The 17,040-nt window shown below is 41.9% G+C and overlaps 1 protein-coding gene across 3 annotated transcripts in view; it reads left to right on the forward strand.

Annotated features, from left to right (window-relative positions):
• The window catches only part of ZFYVE28 (zinc finger FYVE-type containing 28), an 881,464-nt gene that overhangs the window by 446,401 nt on the left and 418,023 nt on the right, over positions 1-17,040 (forward strand). For all 3 annotated transcript variants that reach the window (XM_069632121.1, XM_069632123.1, XM_069632122.1), the window contains exon 6: positions 11,725-11,814. In XM_069632121.1, the coding sequence (XP_069488222.1) occupies positions 11,725-11,814 (90 nt within the window). The remainder of the gene's footprint in view (positions 1-11,724; positions 11,815-17,040) is intronic.

Raw genomic sequence — 17,040 nt, forward strand, 5'->3', positions numbered from 1 at the left:
TCAACCGAAAAGAGATTGATTTTAATATCACGCCAGCATAGGTATCTTGCCTGTAACGTGGTTGATGGATATTAATTTATTTATTAGTGCACTGTGCAAGCCCATAGGGTGAATATCCATTAGTGTCTCTTTGTGTCATCATAACAATTTCAAGAATGAAGATGCTGGAAACAAACAACTTGTTGATATGGTTATCCGGTTAGACATAGCCCAGTTAGAACAAATCATGATTGGCTGACTGTTTTTTGTTTTCCATCGCATAAAAAATGTCTTGAAAACGTCACAAAGGCAACCAATGAAAAAGAGGTAAAATCTTTCTTACCTCAATGGATTATGATTATATCCCCAATCCCGCGTTATATCTGACTTAGCACAATGTAGATGCACACAGGGCATTTACTGCACTGCATAAACTGCATGAATGTTTCACAATTGCCTAGTAAAGGGGATGAAATGAGACGTGTGTCAGGGGATTAATGAAAACAAATCCCTGTTTTATTACATCTATCAGGTTTTAATGAACCGATCGAGTTCATAAATATGACACTTAATTTCCCGGTTTGCACCTCCACTTTGAAAAAAGGTTTGCCTTCTATTCGTACGAAAACCAGGAATACGTGGATGCTGCTTGCGCGTTTTATGTTTACCATGCAGTGCTGCAACGTTCGCTGTGTAAGGGCGCCATGTTGAATGTAACAAAATGTGCTTTCAGCTAACTGCACACTGAACAAACATTTCTTTTCGTTGTTAGATGCCACAAACAGAATTATATATTTGTGAACCTTAATTTACACTTCTTTGCGTTTTCTTCATGCCTTCGCCTCCTGATTTTGCATCATGTATCTGAAAAAAGGGAGGGAAATAACCCTGTATTTTTTGTTGTTCAAACAACTATTAAATAACATGGAATGTCGCAACCAATATTCGACCGGACCATGTTAATAAATGGGAAACCATTTATTTCATTTTTATGTAACCCAGTTTGTTGTTTTTTTGACTATATTTATCTGATGGAACAAGCTATGTCAAAATTAGGCTTTGTCCAATATAGCAATATTTGTGACACTTGCTATCATGCCTTCATATTTACACAACATTTTTTTTGATCTTTTATTTCAATAACACGCGGCGTGTCTTAGTTCTTATAAGCTGTTATTGCAAAATTAGTGAAAGTTGTCATTTATGGGTGAACGGGTTCCATTCCATTGCAATATTTAACCCCGCCTTGACAGAGTTCAAGTCAAATATCCATCTTTGTTCCAATTTCCTGAGTTTCAGGTCTTTGTCTCCTCCTTGGGGATGGGCTGGGACCATTTGGATAATAAACCAATAGATGTCTTCCTGGTTGTGTTTTGCTTGTGTGAAGTGAGCCACGAGTGGTTTATCTTTGATTGCGTTTTTCACACAAGACCAATGTTCACAGATTCTTTGTTTTACCGGTCTTTTCATTTTGCCAATATACAGAAGTCCACAAGGACATTTTATACCGTAGATTGCCAAGAGTTATTGCAATTGGTAATTGTCTTCAATTGCCATCTGCGACCATCAAGGTCTATCTCTTTTAAGTTACTTGTTAAACAGCACACAGAGCAATTACCACATTTAAAATGCCCGATAACTGGGACAATTGCCATAAGGTTGTTTGGGTTTCATGATTTATATGCTCTTTTGATGTGTATCCACCAGTTTATCTCGCAGGTTTAGCATACGCTTAAATGCGAAGCATGGTATTTGAATGGTAAAATCTTCTGTATGAATCATCCTCCAATGTTTAAGGATGCTTCTGCGTAGTTCGTGGCTGATGGGTGAAAAAGTCGACACACATGTAATTTTGTCCTCTTTTACCTTCGTGTGTTTTACAAGACAGTCTTCTCTATTGGCATTTCTAGCACGTTTGATGGATTTACAGATAGGATAGGCAGGATATCCACGTTCTTTTAATCTAGAGGTGAGATGTTTACTGTTGGTGTCATAGTCATCTCTACTATTACAATTGCGTCTAATGCGTAAACATTGCCCGTAGGGCAAGTTTTCGGGTAGAGCTTGGGCGTGGAAACTATTGAATAACAAAAGTGTTCTGATCAGTGGGCATTTTAAACAAAGTTGTGCCTAGTTTGTTAAAAGCGGCCCTGTATATTTCTAAATCCTAGAACGCAATTCTTTCCTTGTTTGAAGTCATGGTAAACTTCATACAGATGTCTTGTGTATTTAACCATTCCAGGAACACAGAGATCAGCCTTTCCAAAGCATAAAGACTTTATCAATATAACAATGCCACGATTTTATTTGATCTTTAAAAGGATTGGTATCACAGTATATCGACCTGGTTTCCAGGTCGTCCATGAACAGATTCGCCAAGTCTAGGACAAAGGTAGCACCCAAACTGGTGCCGTGTTGTTGATAGAATGTCCCTTCAACAATAAGTTATTCATAAGAGCCAGCTTGATGCATTCAGTAATGATTTCAGATGGAACTGTTTAGTCAGCTCTTTTTTCAAGGTAGGTGTACATGATTTGAATACACTGCAACTGTGTAATGTTAGTGTATAATGATTCTACATCTAGCGTTACGAAGATGTCTTCAGCATTTATTTCTAAGTTGTTTTAAAATTTTGATGATACTGGTGGGGTCTTGAACGTATGCTCGCATGTTTTCGACAATCAGTCTCAGTGTCGGCATAGATCGACAGCGGTTCTAGTATTGATCCAATTGCGCCCACAATTGGACGCATTGGTGGATATGTTGCATGTTTGTAAGACAAAAGGCTGGTATTATAGAGTTGTATTTTACCAGGTAGGACCTTTGTTCCTCATTTATCCAGCCTTTATTGAACGCATAACTCATAAGACTGATTTCGTCAAGAATGACTTTTGTAGGGTTACCGGGAAGTTGTTTACAGAAATTCCTGTTATCTGGTTGTTTTTTTACTTCTGTGTTGTAAAGTTGTGTGCCCCAAAGGACAACACCACCGCCTTTATTGGCCGGTTTTTATTTCAAACAACTTGTTGTCTTCAAGGTTCTTTAATGCACTTCTTTCCTCTCTTGAAAGGTTGTCCCTGCATTGGTTTTTCCTGCTGACCAACTCGTTCATTTCCCATAGTATTTTGTTTTCAAAGCTAATGATTTCGGGAGAAACCATTGAAGATAAAATGTTAGAGGAAGGGGGTTTGAGCCCCGAAATATTATGTGTCTTTGGAACTTCGTCTTTTATGTATTTTAGTATATTGAAGTAATTAATGTATTGTATATAATTAAAATATGTATTTTATATAGAAGTGTACCTGTGTCTAAATAAAATAAGACAGTTCTGCGTCAAGTGTGGATTTTCACACCTTGTGCGTGTGAAGGTGGGTAGATAAACATTAAATACAATCAAAGCAGAAGTCTGGAAAAAAATAACATGCTTGTTGAATGATTTTAATTGTGTGTGGGGGGATAACCCACAGAATACAGTGCATGAAAGCACCGAAAGAATGATAACTCCTTGGATTGACCAAGAATGCACATAAACAAACAATGGGAGCCCATTCTATTGAGTTCCGAGAAAATAGTTGAATGAGCTAAGTAGGGCTCATTCATGTGGATGTTTATGATTCACCTCGGCTGCAGTATAACACACTGGCATATCCTGGTATTTGGTATTTCCCAGTTGTATGTGTAATGGCCGTCGCCGTGTGTATGCTCTGCAGCAATTAGTAGTGGGGGTAGCCATGGCAACATTTAATGCAGTAGATTCCTACTGTCTTGCTCTTTTAAGGCAAGGCCAGTGAAGGGTTGTGACAGTTAATTGCCTGTTCTCTTGGTTAATGCATACCACACTAGGTAGAACCCTTACATGTGACATGATCATCATTTTCTTCCATTAAAATGATACCAGTTTTTTTTATCCAAGCAATTGAGTATAATTTCTTTAATGTGAGTCCATTGGAGGAGACCTAGCATTCTCACAAGATTCTGCAACCATAACTTTACGTGGTGGTATTTAACTGCCCAATCTCTGCACCCATGTGCCTTTCGAAAGTTGATCCATGCAGTGTTATTGCCCTGTCTCCAGTGCTGCAATTGTTCTCCTTTAGAAAACCAGCAGTACACCGGCAGAGTTTCTACAATCACCTGGTTACAGCAAAATGCAAATGGACGGTACCCAAGCAGAGCCATTCCTGATCTTTAGCTCAGCTGGAACCTTAAAGGTACAAATCATAGATGGTGCTATACCCAAAATGCACAGTACCAGAGGTGCAGGAATCTGGCTATTGCATAAAACTCAATAGCATTTGGTAAGTAAGAGCAGGACTGCAACCAATACAAACTAAAGAGTTGTAGCGTTTTTTGGCTGATAAATTCTGCTTCAGTGATGACTTGGACAATACAAGTCTTGCGTGTTACCTTACTGCTCAAGAGAAACCCAATTCCAGGGATGAGTAATCTGGGTGTGCTGCTAAGTTTCACTAGGAGTGCATCCAGGGACTATGTTGAGTTTGAAAATAAGATGGGTATCATCATTCTAATTATAGATGCCAATGTTTACTGATTTGATTAGTCTGAGCAGTGGTCATGTATAGGTTAAACAGAAGGGATGACAGTCGAAACCTGAGGGGATATCGCTTTGCAATTTTTAAGGGAAGGACTTTAAAGGGGAGAAGACCTATATTGGCACTGATTGGATGAGAAAAATTAAGGGTCCTACATAAAGCGTAAGTCTGGACCGCTATTGCTTGGAGACATTCATTCAGAATATGATGGTGTCAAATGCTGCAGAAAGGTTAAAAAGGACAAACGTTTCAAAGCCACCTAGGTCCGCTTCTGGTTTCAGTTTATTTGGGGTGAAAAAGGCCACTGCTTCTGTACTAAGTATGAAATTCAGCTTACAAACAACACACAAACTAAAATTCCTACAACTTGTTAAAGCTATGCTGTTCAGCTACATTTCACTAGTTTACCAATATATGCCAAGTTGAAGATTCATCAGTAATTCACCACCTGTGACCTCTTTGGCAGAGGGGTAAATCAATTATTGTTAAAAGCAATAGCTGTATGCCCATTTTAAGACAAATTCAAAACTTCTTATTTCACTATTGACTAGAGGGGGGCTGTCCAGGGCCTTAAAGGCAGTAGCAGTGTATAATCTAACAGACTCGGAGCATTTACTTGTTTCTACTAGTCCACATAATCCTTCTCAGAGATTTCCTTGCAAGCCAAGAGACCATTCCTATTTTCAGAAGGAACATTTAAACATGCTGCAGTAAGTCAATGGTCATTATCCCAGAAGAGGCGAATCAAGCTTGTCTTGCTTCAGTCTGAGTAAATGGATTTGACAGTCTTGGAGAAAAAAGCAATATGATCACAGAGTAAGTAAAATGGGGCAGTGTCTCGGTAAATCTGTTGTCCTAGCCTTTTTTGTTATTGTAAAAGCCTTACATATCAACGTGTGCTGCTGTAATAATACTTTGTCCTGGTCTAAACAGGAGGAGCATTATTAAAATCCAAATATAGCAGGCAAATGGGCAGCAGGAGGCTACGAGGCCCGGGCGAACCTCATCAATTTTAGTTAAACCTGCGCAGGTCTGATGTGTGTTGCACAAAAGCGCGATGCACATAGGCCGGTGCATTCTGCGCCACACTTCAGCCCTGCAGGGCGAGGCCCACAAGTGTTACTGCAGTAATGGCGCCAAAGGTAAGCTGAGGGAGTAGAGGTATGCCAGGGGTGGGGCAAGTGCGGTGCAGGGCTATGGCGATGAAAGGTTGTGAAACCCCCAAAATGACCGGGGCGTGCGATATCTTGCAGGGGCAGACTTTGCTAGCCAGCCTTCCACAACATCGCTCTTTAAAGAGCGAAATTCAGACATGGATCTGGAAGCAAGAAGAAAAACAGGCTCAATCCGAAACTTTGAACTTTTATTTCATTTCTTTGCCACCATTCCTGGGACAGTGGGTGGTGTACTAAAGTCTCATGGTGCAAGCCCTCACAATATTTGTTTCCTTCTCACTCTCGCTTGTGGGCTGTTCCCGTCTTCCTGCCACTCGTAGTACCGTTGCTGCTGATTGAGGGCCAGAAAATGTTGCTTCCCTTCATGTAGTTCTTTTTAGGTTTGTAGGAACCACGATTCACGATTACCACTCTTGCTGCTAAATTTTGAAAGCTCTTTTTAATGAGCTCAAATGTCTTCCTACTTTTTCTGCCAGGCATACATCTGAGAATATTAATATGACATGGTGAACATGGTCTTCCATTGCTTGCAGTCATTCTCCAGAAGTAGTTCACATATAGCTTTGTTACTCAACTAGGCCAGCATCATTGTACCCATTATCTGTAAATTCAGTCGGCTAGATTTACATTTCATGTTAACATGTCTTAACATCTTTATGCATTTTCATTTGCTGCATTTATAATTTATATCGATTTTGCGAACTGTCGAGGCAACAAGGAAAATAAATGTAAAAAGAGGAGTGCAAGGGTTAGAAAAATAAGATTGGGAGATACGGGGGCAAGACCTCTTTAAAAGAAAAATAGAAAATATGCACTTCTAGTAGATGTAAAAACATCCAACACATTCTGTATAACTTTATGGGCTTCCGAGACAGTGTCTTGTTTATAGGAACCCTTAGGAGCACAATCCTTCTACCAAATATGGCTCCTGCATGGTATTCTGAGCCTTTGTGTATGCCTCACACGTTTGAGAGCACGATTAGCCGTTACTTCGCCTGCCAGCTGCATTGTTGATCTGCTTTTCTTTGCACCTCTGCTGCAGTGCCTTCACCTGATATTAATATCTATTTTGACCACAACCTGCAGTGAGTTTTTAAATGGGGAGCAATAACCTCTCTAGGGATCGCTTTTGGGCGTTGACGAATCAATGGAATTTGGTTCCGCAACACCCTCCCTAGGTGTTAAGTCAAGTGGGGCCTCACTGGGAGAGACTCCCCCTTTGGAGACGAGGACTCCTATTCCTGTTAGGAACCCCGTAAGTCTTACCCAATGGTGGCATACATGGTAATATCAAATGCACAGAACAGTATATCACCCAGAGACTTGGTTGCAGGGAAGACTAAAATATACTATTACCACAAGATGATCTATCCCTTTAAACTGCAATCCCCATTTCATTGCGACGAGGATACTGGAAGAGGACGACACGCCAAAGCAAGCCGAGGCAGAGAGACCTACGCAAGCAGGGGAGGCCTCTTGGCAGTCTAACACCTGAGAGGGGAGGAGCCACTGAGGGCCGCAGAGCTTGCTGGTTTGGAAACTGCTCTCAGAGCGAGAGCAAAGCACTGGACGTGCAACGTCCACACAGAAGAAGAAACGGAGGAACAGGCGGTGGTGACCACAATGAGTTCGTGTTGGTCTCTGCGTCCACAGAACAATGCTAAAACCACTACGCTGTGAAAGCAGCAAACTGTCCCAAACACGCAGCTTTGCCAGCTTGCACGTTAGAGCGGGACACCAGAGAAGACGGAGACGTTGAGAAAACAAGCATGTGAATAGACCCAGAGCGAAAAGAGGCCCCAGAGACATTTCCCCACAGAATCCAAGTTAACGGGGAGAATGGGAGAACTGGGAGGCCGCCATGGGATCATTATGGAATAGCAGGAACGTTTCTCGGTAGAAGTGACGAGACAATAACATGAAAGTCTAGGAAGTGGAACTATAATAATAAGAGAGGGAGAATTGCGATCAATGCTGGAAGAGCTATCAGTAAGATTAAAATAAAAAATACCCTAGGGAGAGTACTATATACTTTAAGAGGTACACTGTAAACTGGAAGGTGAATCCTACGAAGGGAGGGAAAGAGAGGCCCACAAGAGTAAAGATAAGTTTAACAAACCACCCCAGGAGAGGGGGAAACTTAATTATCAAGATAGCCTATCACATCAAGGGAAGTATATACTACCAAAGTACAAAATGTATTTCATTGTGGAAGAAAAGATAAGGGAGAGAGACAAAGGGATTCCTAGAAAATAATTCCTAAAGAGGAGAGAAACCCCATAGAGCTTGCAACATAGTTAAAAAAAACTTTTAAAAAGAGTGACGAGATACTATTTGAAATTAACCTACTAATAAGAAGCTTGAATCCAAGGAGACAGTCGGGAGAAGGGAGATTTTCTGCTGACCTTAATTTTGTTAGAATAGTGCCAGGGCCCGTTAGGATTCGTTTTTGGACAGCTGACCTTTTTTGTGTCTTATGGTTTCCTGACAGGCAAGCGTGTTATTTATTTAGGCAGAGAACACCCACATAGCACAAGGGCCTTTTTTATCATTTAAAAACATCCAAATAGAAATGTCAACACTGTCCGCGTCCTCCTGACCTTCCACAGGGTATAGAGGAAATCTGATACTGAAACTTTTAGTCTAGCTGGTGACATTATTTGCTTTATTGGCGATCCCCCAATCCAGTAACAGTTGTTACTGGTAGTTGTTTTACCCTTGCTCATCCTACTGAGGCTCTTGGCGATTCTCTTCCTCCTTCCTAATTCTGGTGGTATACCCTTCTTGCTGGGTTCCTTACCACCTTCTATAATCTGTCCATTTCTTGGTCTAGTTTCCCTTCTTCTTTCAAACATGTCTACATCTGCCTATTCTCAAAAACCTTCACTCAATCCTTCTCTTCCTACCAACTTTTGCCCTCTTTATCTTCTTCCTTTTCTTTCTAAACTATCACTGCACATTGTTGAGCCTCTTCTTTCGTCGTTCTACTCACTCTTACCTGCCTTTTGATGTCACCATTCCAATGGGACAGCCCTTCTGGCTGAATCTGAGCCTTTTCTCGCTGTGCTAAACTATTCTCTCTTATTCTCCCAGACATGTTGCCCCCATTCGACACGGTGGACCACTATATTCTCCTTTCTTTCCACTCCAATCTTGGCTTTCACGACTCCATTCTGGACTGGTTTCAGCTCAATGACCACACTTTTTCTTTCTCTTGGGCCGGTCAGTCCTCTTCTATCTTTTCACTTTCCCACTGTGTTATCCAAAGTTCAGCACTCAGCCCTTTCCTCTTTTCTCCGTATACTTCTCCTCTATGTTGTAATTTCCTCACACGGTTTCTCATACTACCTTTTCTGATTCTACCCATTAGGCTCTCTCAGGTTTTCTCTCCATCCAATCTGGATGTCTCCACATTTCTTACACCATAACACCTCTAAAACTGAGGTTCTTTGCTTCCTTGTGTCGAATATTCCTCCTTCCTGCATCTCCTTTCCCTCTGGCCCTGTTTCCACTTCTGGCCGTAAGCTCTCTTCTTCCATTCCTCTTGTCTTTCTTCAATCATATTTCTTATCACTCGTTTATCCCACTTTCACCTTTTCATCATTTGTGAGACTTGTTTGTTCCTCACTTTTCAAGGATCCAAACTTCAAAAGTATTTATTGGAAAATTACAGGCATTTCCATAAATGACTCGGCTGGTATTTTTGTCCAAGCACACGATCGAAACCCTCAAGCACAACTAGATATCCATCTTATAATACTCCAAAACCTTGACATCCCAGTACATATATTGGCTCACCACAACCTTCTGTGTCGCAGCTCTACAAGATCGCCCATGCTTAATTGACAATCGCACAAACTCCTTTCCCTTTGTCTTACATCACATTGGCTCATGCTATTCTTCCCAGGAGACCACAGCCTGGATACACTGGGTGGGGCGCAGTACACCTTGGACAAGGAGTCTGGGCTTTAAAACTAGGATGGTGGGGATTCGGTGCAGTACAACACATGAGGAATATAACCTACAATACCTGTGGTAAAATTAACTTTGTATCTATTCTTGAACTGCAAACAATTTCCATTGCCGTCTTTCGTGGATTTGTAGCTTTAATTTTTGAGCTAATTGCGGATGAAAAAAGATCCCAAACTTGGTTTGCATGGCTACGCAGGAGCTAAAAGCGGCTCTTAAGTATCCAGCATTAACCAGTGACCAGGAGCTACCACTGGGGAACCAGGAGCCCGTGCCAGTACATGCTTGGCATTCGCAAATCCAACTTCCTAATAAGATGCAAACATATTTGTGTCCATTATTTATGAACAGTTATGCTTTACATATATTTTAATGTTTATGTACAGAGTGTCCCAAACTCACACATAGGTGTGTTTGGCATCAGTTGGCCCGGGGAGGCAAAAGTAGCTCGTGGTAGCCATTGATGTCAAGCTTCCCAGGCTGTTCTAGGCCTCAGGCAGGAGCTAAATAGCTCCCAGATCCCCTCAATTCCGAACTCTGCTTTGACCCAATGGCTAATGTGGTCCATTTCTCTTCCTTTATTAAACGGCTGAGCCTATCAACATCAAGCATCCTAGATTTGATAAGTGATTGTGCTTGGCAGAGGTAACCCTGTCTATTGAAGCTGTGGCCTATGCAAATCAAGCCTCAGAATAGTGGTAGGGTAGGGGGCAGTGCATGTCACAAATCTGGTTCACCATGCCAACATGTGACTCCTTCTCACTCAACCCTGCCTGCCTCTGAAGAGAACAGATGTGTCCTCTTTTGCCCATGAGCCAGTCCACCTCTGGTGCAAGGCATAATAGAAAAAGCATTGGCAAAGCCAGAGGTTTGGGCTGATGTGTACATATCGGATAGGCATTAGCTAGACACTGATATGATGCTACCTGGTAATAAGATCGCTACAGCTGGAAAATGGAGTGACTACGTGGGCATATGATGGTAATATCTATCTGGCAAATGCCTATCTAATTTCTCATGCCATAACTGTTGGCTTTGTCGTTGTTTTTAAGCAGACTTGAATGCATGGAGAGGATACAAATCAAGTGGCAGAAAGCACATTTGGTTAAGGCATTTATATTACACCAATAGCCATTAGAGCTGCAATTAAAATATTCACTCTCAACAGACTGCTTAGGAATAAGACTAACGTTTGATGGTAATTCTTGACAGAGCGAGCTCCGAGATCCCAGGAGGATGTGTATTGGCTAGGAGGGTGGTGGTGTATCCATAGGGATTAGCACGGCGATGGCCAGTGAGTGGTTGGGTAAATAATGACCTAATGCAATAGTTTCAGTTTATTGGTGGGGCTTCATCACCACCTAATGGCCACCAACTAAGAAAATCCATTGATGCCTTCACTAAGTTGATTGCTATGTTTTAGTAAAAATAAAATGAGTCCATTATTCTAAGAGCAGTAGCTCTCATTACAAAAGAGTCAGGGCCCTGATTAGATTGTTTTACCGCAGCCCCCACTCATGCCCAAATCATGTCTAAGTGTGCTGAAGTTTTCTTTGACGGTTTTCTTGCCGCCCATTTGTCTATTTTGTTTGTTTACTTTTGTATGTGGTTTGATAGATGATGGCTCTGGTCCTAACCCAGTCGTTTTTCTACTTAAATATACAGTATTCTCTTCATTCATTAAAAAGTGAGAATGGCAGAATGTGTAGCAGGTAGTTTGCCTTCACTCCAGTGTATCCCAAGCAATTACTTCATCACTTTTGGAGGAGGGGAAACCGGGGACCTGGCAATGCTGGGCTGCCAGCACTGTTCCACGCACGTTAGACGTTTTCTTGCACAGGAATGGGTGTCGTCCTAGGAATTGCATTAGCCACAAACTAAACGTATTTGTATTTCTTTGGAGCAATAAGGGTGTTCATGAAGAGGTGTCTTTGGATCTAATGCACCCTTGCAAAGTGTTGATTATATTTGCCGACTCCGTGAACATGTTCCGGTGCTGTCCACTTTGAGGGGATGTATAACCTTCTATTATTTTGTTGTTTATGTAGAGCCTTAAAGCTTGGTTACCTCACGCAGGACATGATCGACGACTATGAACCTGCCTTAATGTTTACAATTCCAAGACTAGCCATTGTGTGGTAAGTGTTTTTGAGTAAGTATGTGTTTCTAAACCAAGCAGTTCGAAGTTTGAAATGGCATAAAACTGTAGCCCCTTAAAGACAGAGATAAACTAAGGAAAACGATAAATGAATCTTCACTGCATAAAGTAATGCACAATTAAAATAGAATAACTCAGTTTGCAGTAATATGTGTTTGGAAGGTTCTAATAGAAACTTAACAGGTTAGTTTTAAAGCGCCCTGTAACCCATCATGGAAGACTGGATAATCCTACACTGACACTGTTTAATGCAAAGGGGGAACATCAAAAGCATGTCAAGCCAGTCCATTCCATGAGACGTGTATGTACCAAGCAAGGAGCGTTTAGTATTCATTAGAGCTCCTTCTGCTTTGGTTTTTGGTTCGAGTTTGTTCGGGAGAATTCTCTGTTTAGGCTGAATTTCCTAACCTAGTGAGTCCCCCAGCAGCTTTGCTGGATTTCTGGAGTTTGTTTTTTTCTCCTGCCAAGAGTGAGTCTCTTTTCTTCACACTCTTGGACATGATTTGAGGGGTTCCTTTGACTGTAAATGTGTTTTATGGGCTATGTTTTTTTTTTTACTCCATAGGGTCTCGTGTTTTTACTATGTGTGTTACACAGCACCCTCAGTGCAGTGACACAGGGGTGTCCTAGTGATGCCCCACCATAGACTCCCTACCCTGGTACTGACTACTGTCTCCCAGGGCATGTAAAGTCACCATTGGCTTTACTAGTCCCAAATTATGAACAGAAACCAGTACAAACCATCATATTGTGGACGTAATGGTCGGGGCAATTCGATTGCCCCGGGGTCTGTTAGTCGAGGGGGCACGCCTCCGTCCCCCCTGATCGAGTTTTGGCTGGTGGCAGTGGATACTACTTTTTATATTCGACCACGAATATATCTCTATGGGATTTTCCCATTGTTCGAGGCTACCAACTTTAATTATTTAATTCTCATAGCCTCGAACATACCGCCGGTTTATTTATTTAATATTAATTTGCCGGTTGGTATTTCTTGCCAGGACTCGATTCTAAAATGGCGTTTGTGTTCCCTTCTGTGACTCCAACCCAAGTCGAGCCCTTTGTTCAACTTTTTGGCGGGCTTCTCCACAGAAGCCTCCAAAAGTGGTGCCACTCTGTCTGGGTACCACAGGGGGTGCGGGAGGGGTTTTAGGCACCCTGGACTGAATTACCTTGGTAACTCAAGTCGCACTCTTGTGTGATTGGCCCAAGTGGTGAGCAGGCCGGCTCACCACTTAGCATGTTTGATTGACAGCTAGGCTGAGTGAATGGGGGTGTGCTGCATAAAAGCAGGGCTTTTGGGACTGGAACTTCAGAAGTCGCCACAGGACCTGAGAATCCGACGAGGGAGAAGCTGAGCCGACCTGCTACGACGACACCACTGGTGGAGCCCTGCGGAAGCGACTCACCACTTCCCGACGACAGAGAAGATCTCCCGGCTGGAGAGTCTTCTTCCCCGGACTTGTGGGCACAACCAGTTTACCTTCTTTTCCTCGCATCCCAGGACGTCTTGTGGTCGAATTGCCCGTGCCAAGCACCCCGGCAACCGGATAGCCACTTACCACTGGACCGCGAATAAAAGGACCGCTCCTTTTAACTGAGAACTCCGCGGCTGGTTTCTTCCCTGGTAGTGCAACGGACTCCTGTCTTTCTCCCCAACAAGATCCTCTCTTCCCCCGGAGGAAGCACCGACTTGCATCCGTTGCCAGGAACAACTGCCCCTGCTGGAGTATTCTAACCACTTTAAGGTACCGTGTCTGCCAGGCCTCCCTTTCTAAAGATTGCTACAAGGTAATAATAATCCCTTAACCTTCTGGACTGGGCTGGCCGCCTTGACCATCTAACTGGTCCCTTTCTTTTGGTCCAACTCTTTCTGAACCTTTTCGAGACTTTTGTGCACTTTTCAACTGTGTGACCTTGGACACATTTCGTTCTGATCCTCTTAAAGTGGATCCGGCTTTCTGAACTCTAACTTCACGGTTTGATTCTGCCTTCCTCTCTTGCTGTGTTCTTGTGAAAGTGTTGGGATCTGTTTCAATTTATACTCTGCCTTTCTCTCCCTTTTAAACTGAATTATTAGAGTGCCATCTGCGTTAAGTGCTCACCGCTGTCTGAAAATAAGTGGGGCTTTACTTAAGACTTGTCTAATATTCTTTTAAGGGAGTGTATCTTTTACTGACCGTGTTTTTGAACTGCTTAATATTAGTGCCTGTGTATTTTATTAGATGTGGTTTTAAATAAATATTATATCTCTTTTACACCAAGCTCTGGTCGGTGTTTGCTTGTTCTACTGTGTTCTTTTTGACCTATTGTGAATACTCTGTATACTGCCTAACTCTTCTTGAGGGAGGTTCGACTGCTCGGCCACAGCTACCAAGTGAATCTGTGTGGTACAGACTGCTACCAAGTGGGTTTACTGCCAAACACCTGTAGTCTTAAATCTTTTGCAGTGGTCCCAGAGGGAACTGCACAGGTTTCTGCCTAACACAGTTCTATGTCCTTCTCTAGAGTGGCTCTTTCAAGCGGTCTCACTCTGTTAACTCTAGCAGACTGGGGTATCATTGGACCTCTGGTGACCGCTTTGAGGCTTCTCACTGTATGCATGCCTCTATATTAAGCAATGTATTTCGCTCGAGGTATTCCATTATGTGCACTGCCGCTTCTTTATAACTATCGCCTCCCTCACTATTACTTGGAGAAATGGCCTGTTGCTTTTCCTAGCTAGTAATTGTGGGGGGAGGTACTGTTTATGTATGGAGCTACGGTCCCTAACTTGCCCTATATCGACACTCCACACATTGTTTTACATTCCTTGTTACCAAGAAGCAATTGTTCCTTGTATATGTTTTGAGTTTGTGAGAGTAGTGTGTGTAGTCCTGCGATGGATATAGATTACGTGATGCTATTGTAAATAGGCTGTATGTCGACATACATTTATCTATCATGTGGTCTCACGTGAGGATGGTCCTCGCCATTAAAGTCTGTCAATTCACAAGTTTCAGGTGATAATACTGTATTCTGAGGTCTGGGGCATAAATGGTGGCGAGTGTCTGTGTACACTGTACTCTCACCCACTTGGTCCTTAATGAGACGGCACTGTCCTCCTACCTTACCTTTCAGAGTATTCACCTCCATAGTGAGCAATAGAGCCCCACCTCTGTTCGTTTCAAACCTGCTAAGGCAAAAAACTGTGATGGGGATTTCCTCTTCGCCAGATTTTTGATTTTGAGCTAGCAGCTGGAACTTTTACAAGAGTACTACATTCGCACCCAGGTTTCCCAAAGGAAAGACGTTTCCCATACATTAAAGATATTATTGTAGTAGCATCTTTGCTGTGGGTCCATAAAACATCGCGTTGCCCCAGCAGCTTGTTTAACTTGGTTGCAATTGCAGAGTAGCTACAGTGCTCCCCAGGTGTGTTCATATTTATTTTTTATTTTTGTATTATTGGTTAAAAACCAAACCCTTAATACAATACACATTATGAAATTATTTAATTTACAATCAGCTCTCATCCTAGTAATCATCTCACAATATGACTATAAAATAAGCATATTAAACAGTTCAATTCAATCTTCATTTTTTGTCAATCTAAAAGATTTGTTAAAAATGAATCCTCAGAACATACCATACCACAGATCAATGTAAAAATTCATCAAAGATTATCTCCAACAACAGGACCACTAAACAGTTGGGTAAGGATTTGCTGCAAGTTCCAGTGATTTTATAAAGCCTACTACTGCCATCACTGCAGAAGTTGTTCTAGCTGCTAGGCATATATTCCAAAATTGTTTATCGGAAATTTGATGTGATTGAAGAAATCTATCAAAGTATATTTTGTGGTTATACGACAAAGATTTACATTCAATCAGTGTCTTAGACTTTCACAAGAGCCTTCTTCACTACAAAATCTACACACATGTTCTTTTGAGATCTGACCATATCATGCTAAGACCTGCCTTGTTAGTATTAAATTCCAGAGGAATCGTAGGACTATGGCCCGTCTTACTCTATCAGGATACATACTTAAAAGGGTTATAATACCCTGCTTTTTATAGTCGGTGTATAGATGGTTCATTGAAGCATAAGAGTGCAAGACACTCAGTTGTTTTTATCCAATCACAGTTAAACTATGATAGTTTCACCTGCACAGGAGTTTGCACCAGATCTTCAATTGTGCGATCAATTTATTCTAAGGTAACCATATATCCTTCAGCGATCATGATCATTCAGGTGCAGTTATAATTTTGTAAGATTTTGTTTAAATCTACAAAAAGAGATCCCAAAGTGGGACAGAAGATTTTAAGAAACAAGGAAAGAATTTGCCAATCGGCTCTTGCCTTTAAATATGTAATTCCCAACTCATATCTTATAAGAACTACTTGCAGAGCTTGGCAACCTCAATATTCTTCGCCAAAATATTGCTTCTAAAGATAGAAGACAGTTGATTAGCTCTAGTGGATACTTTTCATTCCCGTAAAGCAGTTTAGGTATATGTTTAGATTCATAATATCTGATGGTTGGTTTAAAAGAAAACGTGTAGAATGTTGTATTCATCTTCATCAACTGGGAAGAAGGAGCAAATACTTTGAACCACAATTTTGAATGGATTGTGTCCTCCTACTTATTCCTCATCTTTGTTTTTCGATATCCAGCTTGAGCTGCATTGGAATTTATTTTCAGCAGAGGGTGCTGTGCGTCGATACATTCGACTCGATGTCCTTGAGGGCCTCCGGCTCGAGGATGATGTCATCAAAGGCATAAATAGCACGTGCAGCACCGTTGGCTTCAGTTCCGTTTTTCAGTGAATGGTATCGCGTCAAGAAATACGGTGCGCTTCATTTATTACTCGCAAGTATGTCTTCTTCGTCGACACAGACTATCCCGAACAACGGGTTCAATAAGTGTCGAGATTGTGACTCGAAAATGTCTTTGATTGGCTCACACTTTTAAGGTCTATGGTGTTGACCTATGGTGGGGAGGAGCATAACACCTCTGCCTGCTCCAAGTGCCAGTCGATGACCGGAAAGGCCCTGAAGGAGCAAAAAGGGAAATTGACGGCCTTCGACCGACTAGTTGAGAGGCGACTCTCCTCAGAGGAAGAAAGTTAAAAGATCGAGGAGCGGCTCCCACCACTCCTCATCGTCCTCGAGGAAGTCAGAGGCACCATAGGTCGCCTTCATTGACTTTGTCATCGGACACCTCC

Source organism: Ambystoma mexicanum, chromosome 6q (assembly GCF_040938575.1).
Source record: "Ambystoma mexicanum isolate Mex_15411 chromosome 6q, UKY_AmexF1_1, whole genome shotgun sequence".
Lineage (NCBI taxonomy): Eukaryota > Metazoa > Chordata > Amphibia > Caudata > Ambystomatidae > Ambystoma > Ambystoma mexicanum.